Source organism: Theropithecus gelada, chromosome 10 (genome assembly GCF_003255815.1).
Source record: "Theropithecus gelada isolate Dixy chromosome 10, Tgel_1.0, whole genome shotgun sequence".
Lineage (NCBI taxonomy): Eukaryota > Metazoa > Chordata > Mammalia > Primates > Cercopithecidae > Theropithecus > Theropithecus gelada.
The window spans coordinates 71736722-71761447 of record NC_037678.1 but is presented as its reverse complement, the minus strand read 5'-3'; the positions used below and the strand labels follow the sequence as shown (position 1 = coordinate 71761447).

Genomic DNA, 24726 nt, shown 5'->3' with positions numbered 1-24726 from the left:
GTTAGCAAGAGTTCTAAGCGCCCCGGGCCTCCAACCACAAAGGCAGAGAACAGTTAGCCCCGGAAAGCTGACAGGGGAAGGCAGGGAGGCTGAGAGTGCTTGGTATTCGAAAGATGAGTGTTGTGGTGGGCGGAGTATGGAGTCACACAGAGGCTCCACCCAGCAAGGCCTCTGGCCAGGGGCTGTGTTTAAGGCTGGGGTCAGGCAGAGGTGGGAGCTGCAGGGGAGAGAAGTCTGGCTGGCAAGCCCCAAGGGAAGGACAAACGCACTGGGGCAGATGTGACCATGGACAACAGCAGTGCAGGCAGGGCCCCTACAACGCTACAGCAAGCAAGGCCGTCCACGAAGCTCAGGGACTTGGTCTCCGCACAAAAGCATCTCCCAGCCAGAAGTTGGAGCCAAAGCCCCAAGCCCAGCCCTGCCCCGTAACAGAATGTGGATGTGGGGCTGGGTCGGCATGGGGTCCCACCATTTGCTCAGTGGCAGTTCTGACAGCTTGGGTGGCAAGGAATCCCATTCACCCTGCAGCGGCAGCCCCCGCTGGTGTCTCCTGGGCCCTAGAAGATGACAGGAAGAGAAGAGAATGTCAGGGCAGTGCAGAGACTGCCCCCACAGCCGAGCACTCTCCCACCTGGGCCTTTGCCTCTGCAGGCCCTCCTGCAAGAATGGCCTTGTTGGCCTCAGCTGCCTGATGGAGAGTCACTGAGGCCTTTTCTGGGCTCCCACAGCACTCAGTCTACCCAAGCCTAGATCCAGGAACAGGCCAGAGAGAGGATCTGACCACTCTGCATATTCTAGACATGTCAGCATACTGGCAGCATGCACGAGGGCAGGTTCCTCTGCCTCTACCTGTCTGAAAGTCTACCTGAACGTTACAACAGGCTCCCAATTCCAGAGCACACCCCTAATAATGACAGCTACCATTTGCAAGAGTGCTCACCAAATGACAGACTCTCTAAGCACTTCTCTTGCCATTTTTCCACTTGATTCTGGCAACAAGCCTGAGATAAGCCCAGCTATCATCTCCTTTTCACAGAGGAAATAGGGCTGAGAGAGGTGAGCGGCAGCCTAATCCCACAGTCGGTATGTGCCAGAGCCAGGGGCCAATCCACCTCCGACTCCAGATGGAACCTTTCCTTGCTGTCCTCTAGGGCAAGGGTGGGCAAACCTTTTCTATAAAGGGCCGGTCATTTTGGGCTGGGCAGCCATATGGCCTCTGCCTCTGCAGTGTGAAAGCAACCACAGACAACATGTAAATGAACGAGCATGGCTGTGCTCCAAAGCACTTTACCTATGGACACTGAAATGTGGATTTCATGTAATTTTCACGTCACAAGATAGTCATCTTTTGGTATTTTTTCAACCATTTAAAGATGTAAAGGACATTCCTGTGGCCGGGCACGGTGGCTCACGCCTGTAATCCCAGCACTTTGGGAGGCTGAGGCAGGCGGATCACCTGCGGTCAGGAATTTGAGACCAGCCTGACCAACATGGAGAAACCCTGTCTCTACTAAAAATACAAAATCAGCCAGGCATGGTGGTGCCTGTAATCCCATCTACTTGGGAGGCTGCGGCAGGAGAATCGCTTGAACCTGACAGGCAGAGGTTGCAGTGAGCTGAGACTGCGCTATTGCACTCCAGCCTGGGCGACAAGAGCGAAACTCCGTTTCAAAAGAAACAACACTCTGACCTCGGGAGCTGTACAAAGTCAGGTGCTGGGTTGGATATGGCCCATGGGCTGTAGTCTTCCAAGCCCTCCTCTAAGGCAAACCCACAAGGGCACCCTCTCCACACCACCACGAGCAAAGACTCACCCCGGGGCCCCAGCGTGGGCCCTTGGTGACCCAGCAGATCTCGGTGTGGCAGACGGTGCAGCGGATCCAGTCGCAGCCGTCCTTCTTCTGTACCACGATCTGGCACTGGGGGCAGCGCATGGCCTCGCCCTGCTGCAGCATCACCTGGAGCGGGACAGGCGCTGGCCTTGGGGCGGGGCTGGGGCAGTCACCCAGCCTGGCTCCTTCCCATGGCAGGGAGAAGGTAGAGACCCTCTGGTGCTGTGGAGTCTCTCCTGTGCAGCTCCGCCAGGCCAGGCTCCGTCCAGCAAGCCCCTCTTCATTCCTGTGGTCTCCACCCTCCACCCAGACGCTCTTCCCAACATGACAGCTTGGCCTAAGTCCCATCTCTGGATGGAAGTGACAGCCAGAAGGGAGACCAGAGCCTCCAGGGATGTGTGAGCACAGCCCTTGCTGAGAAGCCCCCAGCCCCCACCTGGATCCCAGAACTTAAAATCCCTAGGCCTCGGCCCTGTCCCAGCCTCACCTTCAGCATCTCTGTCGTCTGCCGGGCAGCCACATCATTCTGAGCCCGCAGGGCCAGGTCCTCCTGATACTCCTTGCAGTTCATCTGCTCGTGGATGGCCTGCAGCAGGTGAGGCACTCAAGGTGAGAAGGTTCCTCAGGGGGTTAAGAAGCTGGGAGAGGTGAGGCGCAGGGCAGGAGTCCACAAAGGCACTTAATGCCTCTAGGTGTAGTCACTGGCAGGACCTCACTTTGTAAAGCATAAGCCATTTTACAGAAGAGGATACTGGCACCAGGGAGGTGAAGTCAAGGTCATCACATATGCTAACAGCAAAATATACCTCAGCCTCTTGAGTAGCACAAGCTACCAGCACATGCTGCCACACCCAGCTTATTTAAGTTCTGATGGGCACGGAAATCCCTTACACCCGTAAGGTGAAACCCCGCATCCCTGCCAAGGCCCTGCCCGGGGTTACAGGCCCAATGACCCCAGACTGAGCTTGCTCAGGCTGAGTGTGAGACCAGGCTCCAGACCTGTTTACCGGTTCCTCACCTTCCACTTTTGAGATGAAGGGGCAGGGACAGGCCTGGGGGAAGGATCATGCAGGGCTGTCTGGGTTTGGGGTCAGCACTCAGTTCAGGACAGGGGTGGCGATATGGCATAGGGCCAGGGTTGGGCCTTAGTCTGTGACAGGTTCAGTCAGAAGCCAGGGTCAGAGCTTAGTTCAGGGTCTGGGCTGAATATGGGACCACCTTAAGTGACAAGTGCAGGGTCAGGTTTGGTCAGAGGCCGAGTCTATGGACTTGGATGGGGTCAGGGCTCAGTGTGGGACTGGGATTCAGTCTGTGACTGGGGTTGACTGGTCCCGGGTCAGGGCTCCATTGTGGACCAGGGCTGCCTAGGTTGGAGGCTCCATCTGGGGCCGGGTCTGGGACCCCATCTGTGGGACCAGGGCTTGGTTCAGGCTCGAGCCACACTCTCCCACCGACATGCAGCTCTAAGTCATGACTAGCAGGCCAGGGTCACAGCTCCCTTCCCAGGAGAACACGCACTGCAGCGTGGGAAGCTCCAGGCAAGATGACAGTGACTAGGTGGGGTGAGTCCCTGGCCCCACCTTGCAGAGCAGGCAGTTGACATGGAAACACACAGGGCAGGTGAACTCGTTGACATCATCCTCAAAGAAGCACCATCCCTTGCAATCTGGGGTCTTGCAATGGTAGCTGAAGGCACTGCGGTTTTCAGCAATGGAGATGCCCAGGTCTAGAAATCGCTGGTAATCCTCAGGGGTCAGGAGCTGCCAACAGACCACGTCCTTGTTGCTCAGGATTCAGAGCACCTGACATATGACCCTTGACCACCACATACCTTCCAGAAAGCCCCCAGCCCATAAACTCCAACCCAGGCCAGGCTTTTTCCTTCATGTGATCCTCATAGTGTTGAAAAACTCCATTCAAAAAGTGGATTTTAGGCCAGGCGTGGTGGCTTATACCTGTAATCCCAGCACTTTGGGAGGTCAATCAAGGCAGGAGGATTCCTTGAGGCCAAGAGTTTAAGATCAGCCTGAGAAATACAGTGAGACCTCATCTCTACAAAAAAATTAAAAAAAAAAAAAAAAAAAGCAGGTGTGGTGCTCACACCTGTAGTCCCAGCTACTTGGGAGGCTGGGTTGTGAGGACTGCTTGAGCCCAGAAGGTCAAGACTGCAGTGAGCCATGACTGATGCACTGCACTCCAACCTGGGTGACAGAATGAAATCCTAGCTGGAAAAAAAAAAAAAAAGGAAAAGAAAAGTAAAAAGAAAGTGGGGGGAATTTCTAAAAGTTTTGGTGGTGGATGGTGGTAATGGTTGCACAACAGTGTGAATGTACTTAATGCCACTGAACGGTACACTTACAAAATGGTTAAAATGGTAAATGTTATGTCTATTTTCTCACAATAAAGAAAAGAACATAAATAATAAGCAATGTGGGGAAAGACATGATTAAACTAGTATCCTATAAAGAAAATGTGGTACATATACACAATGGAGTACTACTCGGCCATAAGAAAAGAATGCAATTCTGTCGTTTACAGCAACATGGAGGAACTGGAGGTCATTATGTTAAATGAAATAAGCCAGGCACAGATAGACAAACATTACATGTTCTACTTATTTGCAGGTGCTAAAAATCAAAACAACTGAACTATCGAAGACAGAGAGTAAAAGGATGGTTACCAGAAGCAGCGAAGGGTAGTGTGGTGTGGGAAGGGAGTGGGGATGGTAAATTGGTACAAAAAAATAGAATAAGAACTGGTATTTGATAGCACAACAGACAGACTATAGTGAATAATTTAACTGTACATTTTATAATAACTAAGAAAGCATAACTGGACTGTCCATAACACAAAGGATAGATGCTTGAGGGGATGGCTTCCCCATTCTCCATGTGATTATTACGCACTGCATGCCTGTATCAAAGTATTTCATGTACCCCAGAAATGTATACACCAACTATGTACCCTCAAAAATAAAAAATAAAAATTAAACAAACAAACAGCTGACCCACCAGCGAGGCCCAGGTGAAATCAGCGAGGCCCTGCCCAGATCAGAAGAACCATCCGGATAAGTCCGACCCAAATTATAGTCATCCCTCGGTATCCAGAGAGAATTGGTTCCAAGATCCCTGCAGATACCCAAATCCAGGGATGCTCAAACTCTTTATATAAAACGGCATAGTATTTGCATACAACCTACCAACATCCTCCCATACACTTTAAATCACCTGTAGATTACTTATAATACCTAATATAACATAGATGTTATATAAACAGTTCATGCTGTATTGTTTCTTAAATTTTGTTTTTATTGTAATTTTTTTGTTTTCTTAAGAATATATTCTATCCACCGTTGTTGAATTCTCCAGTGTGGTACCCGCAGATACAGAGGGCCAACTCAACTTGCAGATTTATGAGCTAAATAAATGACTGTTGTTTTGAGCCTGCAGTGATTTGTTACACAGTAAGTGCTAACAACAACAAAGGCTTACCATGTGACAAGCACTACTCTAAATATAGATATAGTTTTTGAGACGGAGTTTCGCTCTGGTTGCCCAGGCTGGAGTGCAATGGCGCAATCTCGGCTCACTGCAACCTCCACTTCCTGGGATCAAGCGACTCCCCTGCCTCAGCCTCTGGAGCAGCTGGGATTACAGGCATGTGCCACCATACCCAGCTAATTTTGTATTTTTAGTAGAGACGGGGTTTCTCCATGTTAGTCAGGCTGGTCTCGAATTCCCAACCTCAGGTGATCTACCCACCTCGGCCTCCCAAAGCACTGGGATTACAGGAATGAGCCACTGTGCCTGGCCGCACTACTCTAAATTCTATACACATATGCTCTGCCATAATCTTTGCAATCCTGGAAATAGAAGCTGTAACTCTGACTCTAACAGAGATGAGATAGAGGCATAGAGAGGTTAAATATCTGACTTGTGGTCACACACCCAGGCCACCAGGCTCCAGAGTTCCCCGACTATTTTTTTTTCTTTTTTTGAGGCAAGGTCTCACTCTGTTGCCCAGGCTGGAGTGTAGTGGCACAATCACAGCTCACCGTAACCCTGACCTCCCAGGCTCAAGCAATCCTCCCACCTCAGCCCACTCACTCCTGACCCCCACCTGAGTAGCTAGGACTACAGGCGCATGCCCCTGCGACTGGCTATTTTTTGAATATTTTTTGGAGAGACAGGGTTTTGCCATGTTGCCCAGGCTGGTCTGGAGCTCATGGGTTCAAGCAATCTGCCCACCTTGGCCTCCCAAAGTGCTGGGATTACAGGTGTGAGCTGCCACGCCCAGCCGAGTCCCTGACTCTTAACAACTCTGCTGTCTTTCCTTCATAGATGTGGTTTCTTGTCTAGCTACTCCCCTCAATTCTTTCTCTGCTTGGGGTCTCAGCACCCCACATAGACAAATCTCTTGAAAAATGTCTGGGGGGCCAAGGATGGATGATCACTTAAGCCCAGGAGTTTGAGACCAGCTTGGACCACACAGGGAGACCCCCATCTCCCCAAAAAAAAAAAAAAAAAAGAAAAGAAAAGAAAAAGAAAGAAAAGATGCCTGCTGCCTGAGCCAGTCCCTACCTGCCTGCTCCGGGCCCAGTTCCTTAGGACTGGGGTATGTCTCCCACCCCAAGGCCTTACCGCCTTGATCTCCCTCTCCAGCAGCTTGCCCGAGCACGAGTAGGTGTTGTCAATGAAGGGGCAGGAGACCTCCGCCTCCTGGCTGTTGCGGATGGTGCCCTGCAGGCACTCCCTAGGGGAGGGGAGGGGAGAAGAGTTAGCATCATAGGAACCCGATCCACTGGGGACTCCACCCCTCACATGGCAAGGCCTGACCCCAGGGGCCTCACTCAGTCACCCCAGGTGGGCTTCTCCTCAATATCCCCTTCCTTCCCATCCCTCTCACCAACCCATCACCAAGGCCTCCAATCCTGTCTCCATATGGCCGCTCCAATTCTCTGGTCCAGGCCCCACATCCCCCGCCTGGGTGACTTCAGGAGCCTCCTCACTGGGCTCCCTGCATCCATCTGGCCCCTAAAGTCTATCTCAGAACAGCAGCCATGTCTCCCCAGTGACCCCCATCCCACCCAGAACAAATCCCAACTCCTCGTCGCTGCTCACAGACCCAACACCTCTCTATCCTGTTCTTTGATTACCCCCTTCATCCCTCTGCTCCAGCCACCAAGAGACCTCCTCAGCCTCCTCCAACACGCCAGGCCCACACCTACAGCAGGCCTTCCAGTCCCTGCTCTGGAGCTACCTCCTTGGAAGCTTCCAGACCACCCTGTCCAGGAAGGACTCCTGTTGTCTCTTAATGTACTGTATGTAGCATTTGACATAATTCACAAGGACATCAACCAGTGATTATCCAATTCACATCAGCCTCTCTGCTGGAATGTAAGCTCCAGGAGGCAGGCATGGAGCCTGTCACCCAGGGACTGCCCCACAAGGGTCTGCTGTAGTGAGTGGGTGTGTTCCCCACATTCAGGGGTGGAAGGGCCATGACAGGAGACTCAGAAACTGGCAGATGCCCACAGCGAGGCTCAGAGCAGCGTGGCTGCAGGAGCCTGGGCGGTGAAAGGTAGAGGGGAAGGGAGGCTCTGGAGTCTCCACCCATGCCTGCGTTCATGTCTAGGCTGCTTCTCTTACGAGCCATGTGGCCTTGGGTAAGCTGCTTGGCCTCTCTGCACCTCAGGTTCCTCATCTGCAAAATGGGGAGACGGAGCCTACCTCGTAGGTTTTCGCGGGCGTCCAATGAGGTATCAGAGCACAGGGCCCCACCCACGTCCAGCCCTGCATAACTGGCGACTTTAATAAAGCTGCATTGCCTGGGGTGGGATTGGGGGCCGCACCTGCAGAAGGTGTGCAGACACTCACGCAGCACCACGGCCTCGCCGGGCGCCAGCACCGAGTAGCACACGGGGCACTCGGCGGGCTCGGTGTTCAGCACCAGGCTCCTCTGGTCCAGCTGGACGTGCTGCAGGTAGTTCCCCTCCTGCTGCTGCTGCTTCCGCTGGGCACACGGGGCGGGGCCACGGGGTGGGTCAGGGCCTCGGGGGCGGGTCAGACCACGAAGGGGGAAGGACCGGAGGGCGTGGTCAGGGCTGGGTCAGACCAGCAAGAGGCAAAGCTGGGAGCCAGTCGGGATCGGGGATGGGGATCCGGGATGGGGGTGGGCAGGGGTGGTCAGGAGCAGGAAGGTTGGGAGGGGCGGGGCTGGGAGAGAGGCCAGGCGGACCATGGGGAAGCCAAGGGAGGGGAGGCCGGCCAGCTAGCCAGGGAAGGCATCAGGAGAGGGAGCAGTGGCAGCAGGGAAAGGAAGGGGGCCAGGGTCTGAGCGGTGAGTCAGGTAGCGGGGTAGGGCCTGGGCCAGGGCTGGTGGAGCCAGCTCAAGGTCAGGGGTGAGGAAGTGACAAAGCCGGGGAGCAGAGCAAGGCTGAGACGAGAACAGGAGTGGGCTGGCCAGGGGTAGCACCGGGTCCAAGGGGAATGCAGGTGGGCCAGGGGTGAGATCAGAATGGGGAGCACTCGGGGGTCACTGTCTGTGTCATTAGTGTGTGTGTCATGATGGGGGCGGGGGAGGGCTAAGGCGCAAGACCAGGGTTGGAGGTCATCCCCCTAGGGAGCAGTGAGGGGCCAGGCCAGGCTCTCAGGAAGTCAAGGGTGGGCCAAGCCCGAGGGATGAGGTCAGGAGTAGGAGAGTCCGGGTGAGGTCACGGGGAGGTGGAGTAGGATTAGGTCACAGGCAGGTGAGGGTGAGGTCCGAGCTGAGGTGTGGTCATGGCTAGGATGCTGGGGTCATAGCCAGCCATACTTGTGTGGTGTGTCAAAGCTAGGGATGGAGCCACAGCTCACGTGGGAGTGAGGCATGTGAATCTGGATGTGCGTCACAGCCAGGGAGTGGGTCTCAGCCACGGGGTGACCTTTGGGAGAGGGCAGGTCACAGCCAGGTGCAGGGTCACTGCCAGCAGCGTGGTTGGGAGGGGCAAGGCAGTAATGGGGAGGAGCGGCAATGCACAGGTGTCTCCCTTCCTGGCCTACACCTCCCCCGTGCGGTCTGCAGGTGTCTGTCCAGGGACTTCCGCACCCACCTGCTGGTACTGACGCAGCGCCTCCTCCTCGCCCGCCAGGCGCGCTCGCTCCTCCTCGTCGGGCTGGTATGAGGCGGGGACCTGGTAGGCCTCGGGGCGTGCCCGGCAGCACATCTCACAGCCAGGCCGCGTGGGCTTGTTGATGAAGGTGCACCCGGGGCACTGCCAGCCCACCTGGGAGCAAAGCGGGCTGTGAGCTGGACTGGACAGGGTGGGGCAAAGGAGGGGCACAGAAGAGGATACTGAGGCCAGGGAAGTGTGGTCAGGGACAGCTTACCGGTGGGGGCTCGGGCACTGCATCTGGCTGCCCCCGTCCAGGTTCCTGGGGGACCCTGGGCTTTGGGGGACCTGGTTCCAGAGGGCCCCGTGGCTGCAGCGTGAGGTCCTTGAAGCCCAGATCTGTGGAGAAGGGTTAAGGGGTGGTGGTTCCACGTGGCCCGCTTGGTCCACACCCATGGGGGTGGGTCTCCCTGAGCCAGCCAGGCAGACCCTCCCCCTATCCTCTCCCTCCTCCCTGGGGGCATCTCCAGCTTCCATCTGGCCAAATGGGCATCCTGGCTCCTCCAGGGTCAGGGTCCCTATTCCACCCGCAAATGCTCCTATGTCCTCTGAGCTTCAAAATCTACCATAACACCTGCCTTTCTGTGCCTCCTGAAGGATTCACCAAGTGGGACACAAGAGCACTGCTGAGGCGGTCCTGAGTGGCTCACTCCATTCCCCAGGAAACATCAGCCCCTACCCCCGCCACAAAAAAGAAACTGGCCTAGACTCTTTGAAAGGGATTGAGACATGACAGTTGAATGCCAAGTCTTTGCTATAAATGATAATAGTGGGACAACTGGTAAAATCTGAGTAAGATCTGTAGATTAGATAACAGTACTGTATCAGTGTTAGTTTCCTGAGTTGGATTGTTATGCCTAGTAATATAAGAAAATGACCTTTCTTTTCAAGGGAATGCACACTGAATTATTTAGGGGAAAGAGACATCATGGCTGCAACTTACTCTCAAAATGGTTCAGAAAATAAAATAATTTTATATAGAAAGAGAATGATAAAAGAAAGCAAATATGGTAAAACCCATATGAAAGGCACACGGGAATTCTTTATATACTACTTTGTAAAATTTGGCAACTTTTCTGTAGGTCTGAAACATTTCACAAGTTAAAAATTAAGAATAAACACTAGTTATCATCACCGTCATACCCAGTTTATGATTTTAGCAAACTGGGCAGCAGATGGGACTAACCTTGCCCAAGGTCACACAGCTGGGAATGCCAGAGCCTGGATGGAATCCACCCGTCCCCATGCCAGCTGTTGTCATGATGGGTCCCTGAAATGCTCCCTCCCATGTGTCTTAGGTCCTCTCTTCCCCACTTGGATAGGGTCCTCTGGGTGAGCCCCTGACTAAAAACCCAGGGGCTCTGCTCCTACTTGCCCCACACTCTCAAGTGAGTCCAGGGCCCCTGCTGGGTCCCACGGTGCTCGGGGCAGAGCCTCACCTTCCAGCATCCGCAGCTGCCGCTCCCGCTGCAGCTCCTGAGGGTTGAGGGAGGTGTTGCGGGCTGATAGCAGATAGAGGTAGGCACTGTCCCCATTCTGCCGCACCCCATGGGAGTGCAGGGTCTCCTGGTCTCGTGCCAGCCGCTGCCCAATCACCCACTGCTGCAAGACTGGTGGGAAGCCATAGTCCAGAAAAACCTGGTGGGGGCACCGAGAGAGACAGTGGGAAGGCACGGCCAGAGGAGAGAGAGGAAGCAGGAGCGAAAGGGAGAGCCTCCATCCCAGTGTCGCCCTCAGCCTCCTCACTCACCATGTCTTTGAGGGATGCCACTGTCATATCAGGGCGCACTGTGAGCCAGATGGTGACAGTGTGCATCTGAGCATCCTCCACGCTCACCCACAGCCTGCAGAGAACAGCAGGGGCTCAGCATGGGCTCTGGCCAGGGGTCCAGCCTCAGCCACCGGCTACAGACATGTATGTATTTGCACACAGGCGCATGGCCATGCACATATACACACACAACCCCTAGTCTGGGGTAGGCCCCCACCCATGCTTCCTCCTTTATTAGAACCCAAAGTTAGGCCCCTCCAATGGCTCCATGCTACTCTTAGAATCAACTCATGGCAGCACACGAGGGCCTCCATGATCTGGCGCCTCCCTGACCTCTCCAACCTCTTCTATCTTGTCTCCCCTGCTCCTTAGTCAAACCACCAAAAGTTGTTGTTTACTATATGCTAAGACAATTCAATGCACTGAATGTGTATTAACTCATTTAATCCTCTCAATGAACCCATCAGGCAGGTACTGCTGTATCCCTGTTTTACAGATAAAAATGTGAGGCACAGATAGGTTACAGTGACTCTGCCAAACTAAGCAACTAATAACTGTTAGAGGCAGGATTCATTTGTATGTATTGATTTACTTTTAAGGCACAGGCTCTCTTTCTGTGGCCCAGGCTGGAGTGCAGTAGTGCTACCTTGGCTCACTGCAGCGTCAACCTCCTGGGCTCAAGGGATCTTCCCATCTCAGCCTCCTAAGTAGCTGGGACCACAGGCTCATGACCCCATGGCTAATTTTTTAAGTTTTTGTAGAGACAGGGTGTCACTGTGTTGCCAAAGCTGGTCTCGAACTCTTAGCCTCAAGTGATCCTCCTGCCTTGGCCTCCTGAAGTGGGATTACAGGAGTAAGCCACTGTGTTCAGCCAGAGGCAAGATTTAAATCCACATGGTACTATTCCAGAGAAAGTGGTTTTAACTTTCTCGAGGATCCTCCAACATTTTTGAAAAATCAAAAGCATGAGAAGATGAAAAAGCAGAACTGACCCCAAAGCAAACAGAGATCATTTAGGGTATGGAACAATAAGCAACAGTGAAGTCTAAGTAGTACCTTCAGAGAGATTTGGGAAAACATTGCATTCAGAAAGCAAGAAAAGGCATGAAGTAACCAAAAAATGAGAAAGAGTCCTGCACATTAAAAGTGACTGCTGAATCCCAGCACTTTGGGAGGCTGAGGTGGGTGGATCACAAGGTCAGGAGATCAAGACCATCCTGGTTAACACAGTGAAACCCTGTTTCTACTAAAAAATACCAAAAAAAAAAAAAAAAATTAGCTGGGCGCTGTGGTGGGCGCCTGTAGTCCCAGCTACTCGGGAGACTGAGGCAGGAGAATGGCATGAACCCGGGAGGCGGAGGTTGCAGTGAGCTGAGATTGCACCACTGCACTCTAGCCTGGGCGACAGAGTGAAACTCTGTCTTAAAAAAAAAAAAAAGGAAAAAAAAAAGTGACTGCTGACTACCTGAACCTTTATCTCTAACTACCAGTTACAGGAAAAATGGGAGATAGTAAATGACACCATGACAGTCTGGGTATTTGTCCCCGCCCAAATCTTATCTTGAACTGTAATCCTCAGTGTTGAAGGTGAGGCCTGGTGGGAGATGTTTGGGTCATAGGCACAGCTCCTTCACAGTCTGGAGCCGCTCTCACCGTAGTGACTTCTCACCACAGTGAGTCCTCGTGAGATCTGGCTGTTGTAAAGTGTGGCACCTCCCTCGCAACTATCTCTCTTTCTCCCTCTCTCACCATGTGAAGTGCCTGCTCCGGCTTCAGTAAAAGCTCACTGAGGCCTCCCCAAAAGCCAAGCAAATGTCAGGACCATGCTTCCTATGCAACCTGCAGAACTGAGTCAATTAAACCTTTTTCCTTTTTTTTTTCTGAGACGGAGTCTCGCTCTGTCGCCCAGGCTGGAGTGCAGTGGCGCGATCTCGGCTCACTGCAAACTCCACTTCCCAGGTTCACGCCATTCTCCTGCCTCAGCCTCCCCAGTGGCTAGGACTACAGGCGCCCGCCGCCACGCCCGGCTAATTTTTTGTATTTTTCGTAGAGACGGGTTTCACCGTGTTACCCAGGATGGTCTCCATCTCCTGACCTCGTGATCCGCCCACCTTGGCCTCCCAAAGTGCTGGGATTACAAGCGTGAGCCACCGCGCCCCACCAAACCTCTTTTCTTTGTAAATTACCCAGTCTCAGATATTTCTTTGTAACAATGCTAGAGTGGCCTAATACATACCATGAAGAGGTAATGGATAGATCCAGAATATGGGGAAAATTCTAGAGGTCAAAAGACCAGGTTTCTTAAAAAAAACTAGTGGCATAAAAATAGAGAAGAATAAAAGAGACTTAAGACATATTAAGAAATGCTATGTGTAGATCTTGTTTGGCTCTTGATTTGAAGAAAACAAACTGTAAAAAGCACTAATGAAATAGGAAAATTTGAATATAAACAGTGCATTAGGGGATTTTAAGGAATTCTTATTCCTTTTCTAAGGTGTGATAATAGTATTGAGGGTTTTTTGTTTGTTTGTTTTTGTTTTTTTTTGAGACAGGGTTTCGCTTCTGTCACCCAGGCTGGAGTGTAGTGGCATGATCTTGGCTCACTGCAGCTTCAATCTCCTGGACTGCAGTGACCCTCCCACCCCAGCCTCCCGGGTAGCTGGGACTAGAGGGGTGCACCACCATGTCCAGCTAATATTTTGTAGAGATAAAGTTTCACTATGTTGCCCAGGCTGGTTCTGAACTCCTGGATTCAAGCAATCCACCTGCCTCAGCCTCCCAAAGTGCTAGGATTACAAGCATGATCCACCGTGCCCGGCCAAGTCCTAATTTTTTGAAGACACATACTAAAGATTTAAGGATAAAATAATATCTGAAATTTGTTTAAAAGTAGTCCAGAAAATGTTCTTAAAATTATTCAGGTAAACAATTTGAATACCCAGTCGACTATCAATGAATTGAGAGAGCAAAATACAGAATTTTTTTTTTTTTTTTGAGGAGTCTCGCTCTGTCGCCCAGGTTGGAGTGCAGTGGCGCGATCTCCACTCACTGCAAGCTCTGCCTCCTGGGTTCACGCCATTCTCCTGCCTCAGCCTCCCCAGTAGCTGGGACTACAGGTGCCGCCACCGCGCCCAGCTAATTTTTTGTATTTTTAGAGATGGGGTTTCACCATGTTAGCCAGGATGGTCTCGATCTCCTGACCTCGTGATCCGCCCGCCTCAGCCTCCCAAAGTGCTGAGATTACAGGCGTGAGCTACCGCGCCCGGCCTAGAAATTTTTAAACATGCAAAAACTAAAAATTTACCACATTTTCCACATGAAAAGTTCTTGAAAAACAAAAATAGATGAGTCTCATACAGGAGAATAGAAGAAAAGTAAAACATGAAAAGGACTGGATCTTAACCCCAAAATGTTCTTCCAGCAGTAAGGGTTTTGAAACATAAAAGTGCATATGGTTTCGACTGCGCTAGTTATTCTATAGTGAGTAATATTTCCATAATCAAAATACTATAAATCCTTTCTAGTAGTATTGCACTTTTAGAATCAACCTAGAGGCAAAGCATAAAAGCCTTAATTATGTTAGAAAACAAAATTTTTAAAAGCTATAATCTTAACACTATCAACAAAAAAATACAGCTGGAGCTCTCTCATTCAATGTCACATCAAGATCGCTAGTGAACAGCAGAGAATCACAAAAACAGCTGCAGTCAAAGCTTAAACACTTAATTTTAACTTACATGCTATAAATGCATATTCACTGGCCAGTCTCTAGGTGTACAGCCAACGGCTTTTCTCTCTTTCTTTCTTTGAGACAGGGTTTCACCTTGTCACTCAGGCATGATCATGGCTCACTGCAACCTCAGCCACCTGAGATCTAATAATCCTCTGGCCTCAGCCTCTCAAGTAGCTGGGACTACAGGTGTGTGCCACCCAACCTGGCTAATTTTTTCATTTTTTGTAGAGACAAGTTCTCACTATGTTGCCCAGGCTGGTCTTAAACTCCTGAGCTCAAGTCATTCTCCTGCCTGAGCCTCCCAAAGTGCTGAGCCGCCATGCCCAGCATGAGTTTATACCTGCTGACTGGAGTTTCCCATGGATTTTTCTTTTTTTTTGTATGAATCACATCCATAATCATGATCTATATATTTCTAGTAGCGGCTTCTTTAAAGTGAGCAAGAACTTAGACACACTCCTGAAGCATCAGAGCACAGAGCCCTTCTGGATTTTTACTGTATTTCCTTACCACTGTCTCACCCAACAGTGTTAATCTGTGTGTGTGTGTGTGTGTGTGTGTGTGTGTGTGTGTGTGTGTGTATGTGTCTGTGTGATTTGTCTCTTGTCTTTTTAAAGCAATCAGCTTATTTTCACAGAAACAACTCTTTCAGTGCTCATGTTTTATTAATTAATGTAACAGCTAAGTAAACTATGTTATTACCAATAACACATACAACAGGTATCATTTGCTAGGAAGCATAGGGTCCATTGATGAGAATCCAACAGCAGGTCTGAGAGGTGCTGGTTGCCCACAGCCTCTCAAAACTCAGGTTCTGATCCAGCAAGTCTGAGGTAGGACCTGAGATTCCCCCCATGATGTGGTCCAGGGGCCACACTTTAATAGCAAGATGGTGGCTGACACTGTACATTTTACAGAGGAAACGCCAGTGCCAGTTACTTAATTCAGGGGATCAAGTGGAAGTCAACTGGGAAAATGTCCACAATGATACTTCAACAAAAAAAGTCATGAAAAGCAAAGGTGGAAGATGAGTATGTTAACTTCCTCATTTTTCATAGCAAGGAGTACACAGGTACTGTCTCAATCAACCATTTCAAGAAGTAGATATACCAATATTTTGTTTAAAATCAAGTGGCCAATGATCTACAGATTCAATGAAATCCCTACCAAAATCCCATTTTTTTTTTCTTTTTTGCAGAACCAGACAAGCTGATCCTAAAATTTATATGGAAATTCGAGACTTGCAATAACCAAAACAATATTGAAAAAGAACAAAAGCTGGAGAACTTCCATTTCCTGATTTCAAATACTATGAAGTTACAGTAATCAGAACAGTGTGGTACTGGCATAAGGGCAGATGTATATTATAGTTCAATGGTATAGAAATCAGAGTCCAGAAATAAGCACTCATATTTATGGTCAATTAATTTTCAAAAAGGGTTAAGATGATTAAACACGGGAAAATAGTCTTTTTAACAAATAGTGCCGGCACAACTCAATATCCACATGCAAAAGAATGAAGTTGGACCCTTACCTCACACCATATATAAAAATTAAATCAAAATGGACCAAAGACCTAAATGTAAGAGCTGAAACCATAAAATATTTAGGAGAAAATATAGAGGTAAATCTTCATTACCTTGGATGAGGCAATGATTTCTTAGATATGACACTAAAAGCACAAACAACAAAATAAAACATAGACAACCTGGACATCATCTAAATTTAAAACTTTTGTGCTTCAAAGGACACCATCAACAAAGTGAGAAGACAACCCACAGAATGAGACAGAATTTTTGCAAATCATGCAGCTGATAAGGCACTTCTATCTCAGATGAATAAAGTATTCCTACAACTCAATAATAAAAACATAAACCCAGCTGGGTGTGGTGGCTCATGCCTGTAATCCCAGCACTTTGGGAGGCCAAGGTGGGTGGATCACCTGAGGCTTCAGGAGTTCAAGGCCAGCCTGGCCAACACAGTGAGACTCCATCTCTACTAAAAATACAAAAATTAGCTGGTGTGGTGGTGGGCACCTGTAGTCCAGCTACTCAGGAGGCTGGGGCAGGAGAATCATTTGAACCTGGGAGGTGGAGGTTCAGTGAGCTGAGATCGCACCATTGCACTCCTGCCTGGGCAATACAGTGAGACTCCATCTCAAAAAAAAAAAAAAAAAAAAAAAGATAAATCCAATTTTAAAATGGGCAAAAGACTTGAATAGGCAAACCTCCAAAGAAAATATGCAAATGGCAAATAAGCACATGAAGATGCTCAACATCATTTGTCATCAAATGGTTAGGAAATTGCAAATCAAAACCACAATGAGATACCTCTTCAAATTTACTAGGATGACTATAATAAAATAGATAAATAACAAGTGTTAGAGAGGATGTGGAGAAACTAGAACCCTCATATATGCTGGTGGGAATGTAAAATGGTGTAGCCACTTTGGAAAACTGTCTGGCATTTCTTTAAAAGGTTAAACATAGAGTTACTGTATGATCCAGCAATTCCACTCCTAGTATGTACCCAAGAGAAATGAAAACATGTCCACACAAAAAGCTGGACACAAATGTTCATGGCAGCATTGTTTATAATAGCCAAAAAATAGAAACACCCAAATGTCCATCAACTGATTTAATCAGTAATGATAATGAGGTATGTCCATACAATAGATTATTATTTGGCAATAAAAAGGAATAAGGTTCTGGCTGGGCATGGTGGCTCACACCTGTAATCCTAGCACTTTGAGAGGCTGAGGTGGGAAGACTGCTTGGGCCAGAAGTTCAAGACCAGCCTAGGCAACACAGCAAGACCTTATCTCTACAAATTCTTAAAAAATTAGCTGGGTGTGATGGTACACGCCAGTAGTCCCAGCTACCTGGGAGGCCAAGGCAGGAGGACTGCTTGAACCCAGGAAGTTGAGGCTGTAGTGAGAGATGATGGCACCACTGTACTTCAACTTGGACAACAGAGTGAGACCTCATGTCAAAAAAAGGGGAATGAAGTTGTTATACATGCTACAACATGGATGAATCTAGAAAACATGATCCTAAGTGAAAGAAGCCAAACACAAAAGGCCACATGTTGTATGATTCAACTTATATGAAATTTCCAGAGAAGGGAGATCCCTAGAGATAAAAAGTAGATTAGTGGTTGCCTAAGGTTGGGGAGTTAGGGAAAAGGTAGAGAGATGGAGACTGACTGCTAATGCGTACCAGATTTCTTTCCAGGATGATGAAAATGTTCTAAAATTGATTGTGGTAATGGTTGCACAAACTTGAATATAGTAAAAGCCATTGAACTGTATACTTTAAATGGTTGAACTGTATGGATAAATAAATAAAACTGTTTTAAGAAAAATCAAATGGGACCTACCATGAAAACTGAAAATCAGAAACCATAAAACTATTGCCTTACTATCCAGTAATGAAAAAGCAGTCAAAAAAGAACCATAGACACTAATGTTTATTGAGTGCATAACACATGCCAGGCACTGTGCAAAGTGTTTCAGCATTGAGTTTAAGTCTCCTGGAGCAGAGACTGACAGTAGCCATTCTCTTCCCTTCCCTTACCAAGCAAACCCCTGAATTCTAGTTGAATATCCTGACTATACAGTCTTCCCTCAAGTTGAACTGTAGCTGTACAAATCAGTTCTGGTCCATAGGAATTAATGGAAGAAGTGTGTACAACTTTTGAGCTATGCTCTTTAGAGGAATGTGGAGGGGTGCCTTTCTTCCCTTCCTCCTGTGATGTGATGGCTGGATGGAGTTGGAATGGCCATTTTGCACCATGAGGAATCTGGGAATGAAGGGCAGAACAGTGAGAGAAGCAAGATGAGCCTCTGAGGACTGTGGGGAGCAGAACCCCCCTATCTGGACTCCCTGCCATAAATTCGTTTACATCACTGTTCTGTTTTCTTCTGTTGTGTAAGGACTAACATACAGTACACCTTCTAACAACCCTATGAGATAGCTACTGTTACGGTCATCCTAATACAGTACACCTCCTAACAACCCTATGTTATGGTCTGATTTTTAACATGAGGACACACTGAGAGGTGAAGTGACCTGCCCTATATTTCACAGTTGATTAATGACATAACTAGGGTTAGAAGCCAGGCCTCCTGAAGCCAGAACCTGCCATTAGGAAGAACTGTTTTACAGGCAAGAATGTCCTGTCCTGCTGTCCCTAGGGTTCAGGCCAACCATGCACTCCTCACCTGATGTCCTGCGTTGGGGAGACCTCAGGCTTCAGTTGCACACTCAGGGGCACCCGTTGCTCTGCCAGCCAGATGGCACACTTCATTGCCACCTGCTCATCCCCGCCCGCCACTGCTCGGGTGAGGCTCAGGGCCATTTCCTCTGCTGAAAGCCAGTACAGCAGGAGCCAGTTAGCACAGGGTTTTATTTTCAGGAGGTGGGCGTAATGGGGTAGGAAAGGAGATGATCCTTTGTGTGTGCTGCTTTCTCTGTCTTCCTGGTGAACTCCTACATATCCTTCAGCACCCAGACTAAAAGTCCCTTTCTCTGGGAGGGGTTCTTTGATATTCCCCACTCCTCCTCACTCTAGGCTCATTTGGTTCTGTTTGTCCTTCATATTCCCAGGGTCCCTCATACTTCTATTCATTTATCCAATAAGCAGTTATTGAGCTCCTACTGTGTGCCACCCACTGTCCCAGGAACTGGAATCCCACAGAGATTTATAAACAGGGTCCCTCTCCTTATGGATCTCCCTGCCCAGTGGGGAGACAATGAACAAGTTTAACAAGAAAAAAAAAAAAGTCAGATTGTGATCCTTGCTGGCAGGAAAATAAACAGGTTAAGGAGACCAGGGGAGGCTTCTGGGAGGGAGTAACACTGAAGGTGAGACCTGAAGGAGGAGAAGCTGCACGTGTCAAGCCCCAGTGGGGAAGAGTGGTCCAGGTGGAAGGAAGAGTAAGGGCCTTGGCCAAGAAATGGTTGGATGAGAACTGAAAGAAGCCAGTGGGGCTCCAGTGGAGTGAGCATGGCAGGGTGACTGAGGAGAGATGTCCTGTGGGCCACCCAGGGGCTCTGGGTTTTGTTTGTAGAACACAGAGGGGCACGGGAAGGTTTCCAGCAAGGCAGTGACTGACTTTTGTTCTACAACCCTAGGTGCAGGGGGCAAGAGAAAAGGCAAGGACCCCTGCTACTCAGGTCAACTGAGGTCTGTATCCCACCAGCCCAGGAGGTCTCCAAGTTCAATGCCCTGTGTCCTCTGCGAGTCCCCAAGCCCCATCTCAGCACAGAGCCGGCCCAAGGAGTTCTCAGGGCCCCAAGATGGCTCTGGAAGCCAGCAGGTACTAAAGGAGGAAACTGATGGGGAGGGGGGCAGAGGGAGGGCAGGCTAAAGCCCCCTCTCCAAGGTCCTTCCAGGCAGGCAAGGCCAGGTCCTGCGGGGCCCACTTCCCACCGGAAGTTCCCCAGCCACCTCCAGCCTCTGCCCACCTTTCTTGGTCTTCTCGTCCATCTGGAGTGGCTGCGCCCATCCCCCTGCGGGGGACTGTGCCTCCTGGGAAACGCTACCTCCGGGTCGCCTGGGAGAGGCGGGAGACCAGGAGCAACTCAGCCAGGCCGTGTGGCCTCCGGCGCGGCCCAAGTTCTGTCTGTGCCTCGCTGTCCCCGCGGCAATCGGGAAGCATCACACTGCCTGGTGACCAGGCCGGGATCCCGAGTGGGGCGGTGAGAGGGCAGCGGGCGCCGAGACAAGTCCGCACTGGGCGCAAGAGGAAACGGGACCAGCCGAGGTGGGGAGAAGCGGGGAAAGGACGCCCGGACACCGCCCAGCCGGGGCGTTCCAAGTCCCGGAGGACCCCCACTTGCGGGAGCACTCCTGGCGTCCTGGGTTTCAACGCAAAGCCCTCTCTCCTCCCAGGAGGCCCCAGTTCTTCGCAAGCGGAGCGGCTTCGGCGGAAGAGAAAGTGAAAGTGGCGGCCCCGGAAGTGGGGCGGGACTGGGAGGGGGGCCGGAAAAATTGTCGCCTCATCCGGGACCTCCAATGCCCGGCCACCCGGCGGCGACGGCCGCCGAGCGCGGGGTTCCAGCGCTCCCGGCGCTCCTGTTTGGGGCGACCCCACCCCGTCCTCCGGGGCTGACCGCGAACCCCCGGACCCCCGCCGGGCTCACAGTGCGGGCTACGCCGCGGAGCAGCGGGAGGGGGCAGGGCCGAGAGGCGGGGTGGGCGGGGCGCGGGGCCCGGGGCCGGGGGCAGTAGCAGGAACCTGAGCAGGAGCTGGAGCCGGGGCTGGAAGGCAGCTAGATCCACAGCGTCGAGCTGCCGGGGACGGGTTAGGAGCGCCCCCTGCGAGCCCGGCGCCTGCTCACCCAAGCCTCAGGCATACCCCGGGGCAGGCCCGGTCCTTGGCTCGGTTTGCAAATGAATAAACGGAGGCTCTGTTTGTTGATGACCTGTCCAAGGCCACTCAGCCGAGGTTTGAATCCAGGCCTGGCAGGCTCAGGAACCCGCCCTTACCCAGGTCCGACGCTGCCTCTCAGCGGTCACCGTCTGTCTTTTCGTTGAGCTATTGGTGAAGTTTGCATTCGCCTGCTTTAATTTTTCTCCCGCTCCTCGTCCCATCGATCAGCAGATCCTGTGGGCTCCACTTGCAGACTCTCATCCCTCACCTCCTCCGGCCCCATCCCGCTCCAGCTCCATCAGTGCTCCATCATCTCAGGGGTCCTGAATCAGCCTCCTCCTGGGCCTCCTTGCTTCTCTTTTTGCCCTCTTCTGTCCATTTCCACCCAGCTGCCTGAGAGTCCTGTTAAAATGTAAATCAAACTCAGGCCACTCCCCGACTCAAGTACTCCCATCTCGCTTAAAGTAACAGCCGAGATCTTCCCCAGGGCTTGCAAACTGCCTCCAGATCTCTGTCTTCGTAGCTGACTACCCTGCCCTTGCCTCACTCCACTCAAGTCCCATTGACCTGCTGGGTCCTGGAGTAAGTCAGACACACTCCTGCCTTAGGGCCTTTGCACCTGCCGTAACCCAAACGTCTGCATGGCTCGCTCCTTCCCTTTATTTTGGTCTTTACCCAAAAATCTTCCCTAGCTACTCCATCTGAAATTTCACAGACACGCATGTATCCAGCATTTCACATCCGCCTTCCTGGCTTCATTTTTTTTTCTTCTCAGCATCTATTACTGTCTAACGGAGCATATTTTACTTATTTATGTTTTTCTGGGTCTGTTTTCCTCTCCTCGAGGGCAGGGACTTTTTGGTTTGTTTTGCTCACTGCTGTGTTCCTGGTGTCTAGCACAGTTCCAAACACGTAACGGAGGCTCCATATGTTGAATGAAGGAATGAACCTGATCTTCATCTGGGATAATTTTTCTTTCTTTTTTTCTTTTTTCTTTTTTCTTTTTCTTTTTTTTTTCTTTTTTTTTTTTTTTTGAGACAAGAGTCTCGCTCTGTCGCCCAGGCCAGAGTGCAGTGGCGCGATCTCGGCTCACTGCAAGCTGCGCCTCCCGAGTTCATGCCATTCTCCTGCCTCAGCCTCCCGAGTAGCTGGGACTACGGGCGCCCGCCACCAGGCCTGGCTGATTTTTTGCATTTTTAGTAGAGACGGGATTTCATCGTGTTAGCCAGGATGGTCTCGATCTCCTGACCTCATGATCCGCCTGGCTCGGCCTCCCAAAGTGCTAGAATTACAGGCATGAGCCACCGAGCCCGGCCCATGTGTGATAATTTTTCTTTTGCCTGAAACGCATCTCTTAAGACAATGTTTTTCAACCTTGGCTGTACATTTGAATGGCCTGGGGCAAGCTTTTTTTTTTTTTTTGAGACGGAGTTTCACTCGTGTTGCTCAGGCTGGAGTGCAGTGGCGTAATCATGGCTCACTACAGTCTCCAACTCCTGGGCTCAGCTTCCCGAGTAGCTGCAACCACGGCCACGTGCCACCACACTTGGCTAAGTTTTGTAGAGACAGGGTTTGGTCATGTTCCCCAGGCTGGTCTTGAACTCGTGGGCTCAAGAGATCTGCCTACCTCGGCCTCCCAAAATACTGGGAAATGGTTGCTGTTGAGACATCATCACCTGTCAATCTAACTGCTGTTCTTTTTATAAACAACTTTATTGAGATATAATTTATATGCCATAAAATCCACCCACTTAAAATACACAATTTAATAGTTTTTAGTAACATTTACAGAATTGTCCACCCATCACCACAATCAAATTTTAGAACATTTTTGGCTGGGCATGGTGGCTCACACCTGCAATCCCAGCACTTTGGGAGGCTGAGGCGGGCGGATCACTTGAGGTTAGGAGTTCGAGACCAGCCTGGCCAACATGGTGAAACCCTGTCTCTACTAAAAATGCAAAAATTAGCCAGGTGTGGTGGTGGGCATCTGTAATCCTAGCTACTGCGGAGCCTGAGGCATGAAAATTGCTTGAACCCGGGAGGCGGAGGTTGCAGTGAGCTGAGATCACACCATTGTACTCCAGCCTGCGTGATAAAGCGAGATTCCATAAGAAAAGGAAGGAAGGAAGGAAGGAAGGAAGGAAGGAAGGAAGGGAGGGAGGGAGGGAGGGAGGAAGGAAGGAAGGAAGGGAAAGAAAGAGAGAGAAAGAAAGAAAATTTTTATCACCCCAAAATAGACCTGTACTCATTAGCAGACATTCCCTCTTCCCCATCCTCCAACTGACAGCACTAATATACTTTATGTCTCTATAGACTTTCCTCTTCCTGATATTTTATAGAAATTAGATCTTACTGATGGGTCACAGTGGCTCGTGCCAGTAATCCCAGCACTTGGGGAGGCCAAGCCGGGTGGATCGCTTGAGCCCAGGAATTCAAGACCAGCCTGGGCAACATGGTGAAACTCCATCTCTACAAAAAATATAAAAATTAGCCGAGTGTGATGGTGTGCACCTGTAGAGCAGTGATTGCCCCACTGCACTGCAGCCTGGGTGACAGAGTGAGACCAAAAAGAAAATTAGGCTTTGACAGTATGTGAACCTTTGTGACTGGCTTCTTTCACTTGGCATAACATTGGGGTTTTTCTTGACATAATGTTTTTGAGGTTTATCCATGTGGTAGTACTGGGTATTTTTTGTTTTTTGTTGTTGTTTTGGGATTTTGTTTGTTTGTTTTGTTTTTTGTTCTTAGAATCTCTGAATCTTTTCCTCTGAGTGCTTTTAAGAATTTTTTTTTTTTTAATATTTGGGGGTTTTTTTGCATTTTTACTATGATGTGTCTATGTGTGAAATTTATGGAGTTTCTTGAATCTGTGATTGGTGTCTGATTTCTGTCTCATTAATTCCCTCTTTAGCCATGTCTAATTTGCTGTTTAGCCCATCTTTTAAATTTAATTTTTGTGTATGTGTGTGTGTGATGGAGTTTCACTCTTGTTGCCCAGGCTGAAGTGCAAATGGCACGATCTTGGCTCACTGCAACCTCCGCCTCCTGATTCTCCTGCCTCAACCTCCTGAGTAGCTGGGATTACAGGCATCTGCCACCACTCCTGGCTAATTTTTTGTATTTTTGGTAGAGACTGGGTTTCACCATGTTGGCCAGGCTGCTCTTGAACTCCCGACCTCAGGTGATCCATGTGCCTCAGCCCCGCAAAGGGCTGGGATTACAGGCATGAGCCACCACACCTGGCCAACATTTTGTTTTGTAATCTGCATCTGATAATACTGATATGCAAACTCTGGGCATATCTGTTTCTGTCCGTTTTCACTCCTATTGTCTTGTTTTCTCCTAATGACCCTGCTGATTTATTATGGTCATGTACCATCAGCCCTGAGTGACCTACACATATTTATATTGGGGGCAGCTATATTGTTTCAGGTTTTCTGGTCTCAGCCTTGGCCCTTCAGGGGAAGAGCTGGCATTCAAGTTGAACACCCTTCACCTCAGTGGGTACACTCTAGTCATTCAAACTTGGGTTCCAATCTCAGTGCTATAGTTCACTATCTCTGTGACCCTGGACAAAGATTCCCCCATCTGGGCCTCAGTTTCTTTCTCTGTACAATGGTGATTATAATGGCTTCTCCCACATAGGCTGTTGTGAGAATCTGTACAAGTTATTAATTATTGATACATAGCAAATTTCCCAAAATTAACAGCTTAAAACAGCAATAAACATGTATGCTGTTACACAGTTTCTGTGGGGTAGGAGCTGGGGAGCAGCTACATAGATGGTTCTGACTCAGGGTCTCTCATGAAGTTGTAGTTAAGATGTTAGCTGGGGCTGCAGTCATCTGAAGGCTTGACTGG

General features: G+C 49.9%; 1 protein-coding gene across 3 annotated transcripts; it reads right to left on the bottom strand.

Annotated features, from left to right (window-relative positions):
- Positions 1-270: 270 nt before the first annotated feature.
- RBCK1 (RANBP2-type and C3HC4-type zinc finger containing 1) lies at positions 271-21239 on the bottom strand. Of its 3 annotated transcripts, XM_025398753.1 has the most exons (12): positions 19955-21239; positions 18709-18853; positions 10733-10826; positions 10422-10620; positions 9200-9321; positions 8923-9096; positions 7684-7844; positions 6473-6584; positions 3413-3592; positions 2320-2418; positions 1815-1958; positions 271-557 (listed from the first exon to the last, which is right to left on the bottom strand). In XM_025398753.1, the coding sequence occupies exons 1-12, from the start codon at positions 19974-19976 to the stop codon at positions 477-479; spliced, it is 1533 nt and encodes a 510-aa protein (XP_025254538.1). In that variant the 5' UTR covers positions 19977-21239; the 3' UTR covers positions 271-476. The 3 variants fall into 3 exon arrangements, with proteins under 3 accessions (XP_025254538.1, XP_025254539.1, XP_025254540.1); XM_025398754.1 differs by lacking the exon at positions 18709-18853; XM_025398755.1 differs by lacking the exons at positions 271-557; positions 1815-1958; positions 2320-2418; ... (5 more) ...; positions 10422-10620; positions 10733-10826 and adding an exon at positions 17937-18287.
- Between the last annotated feature and the right edge of the window lie 3487 nt (positions 21240-24726).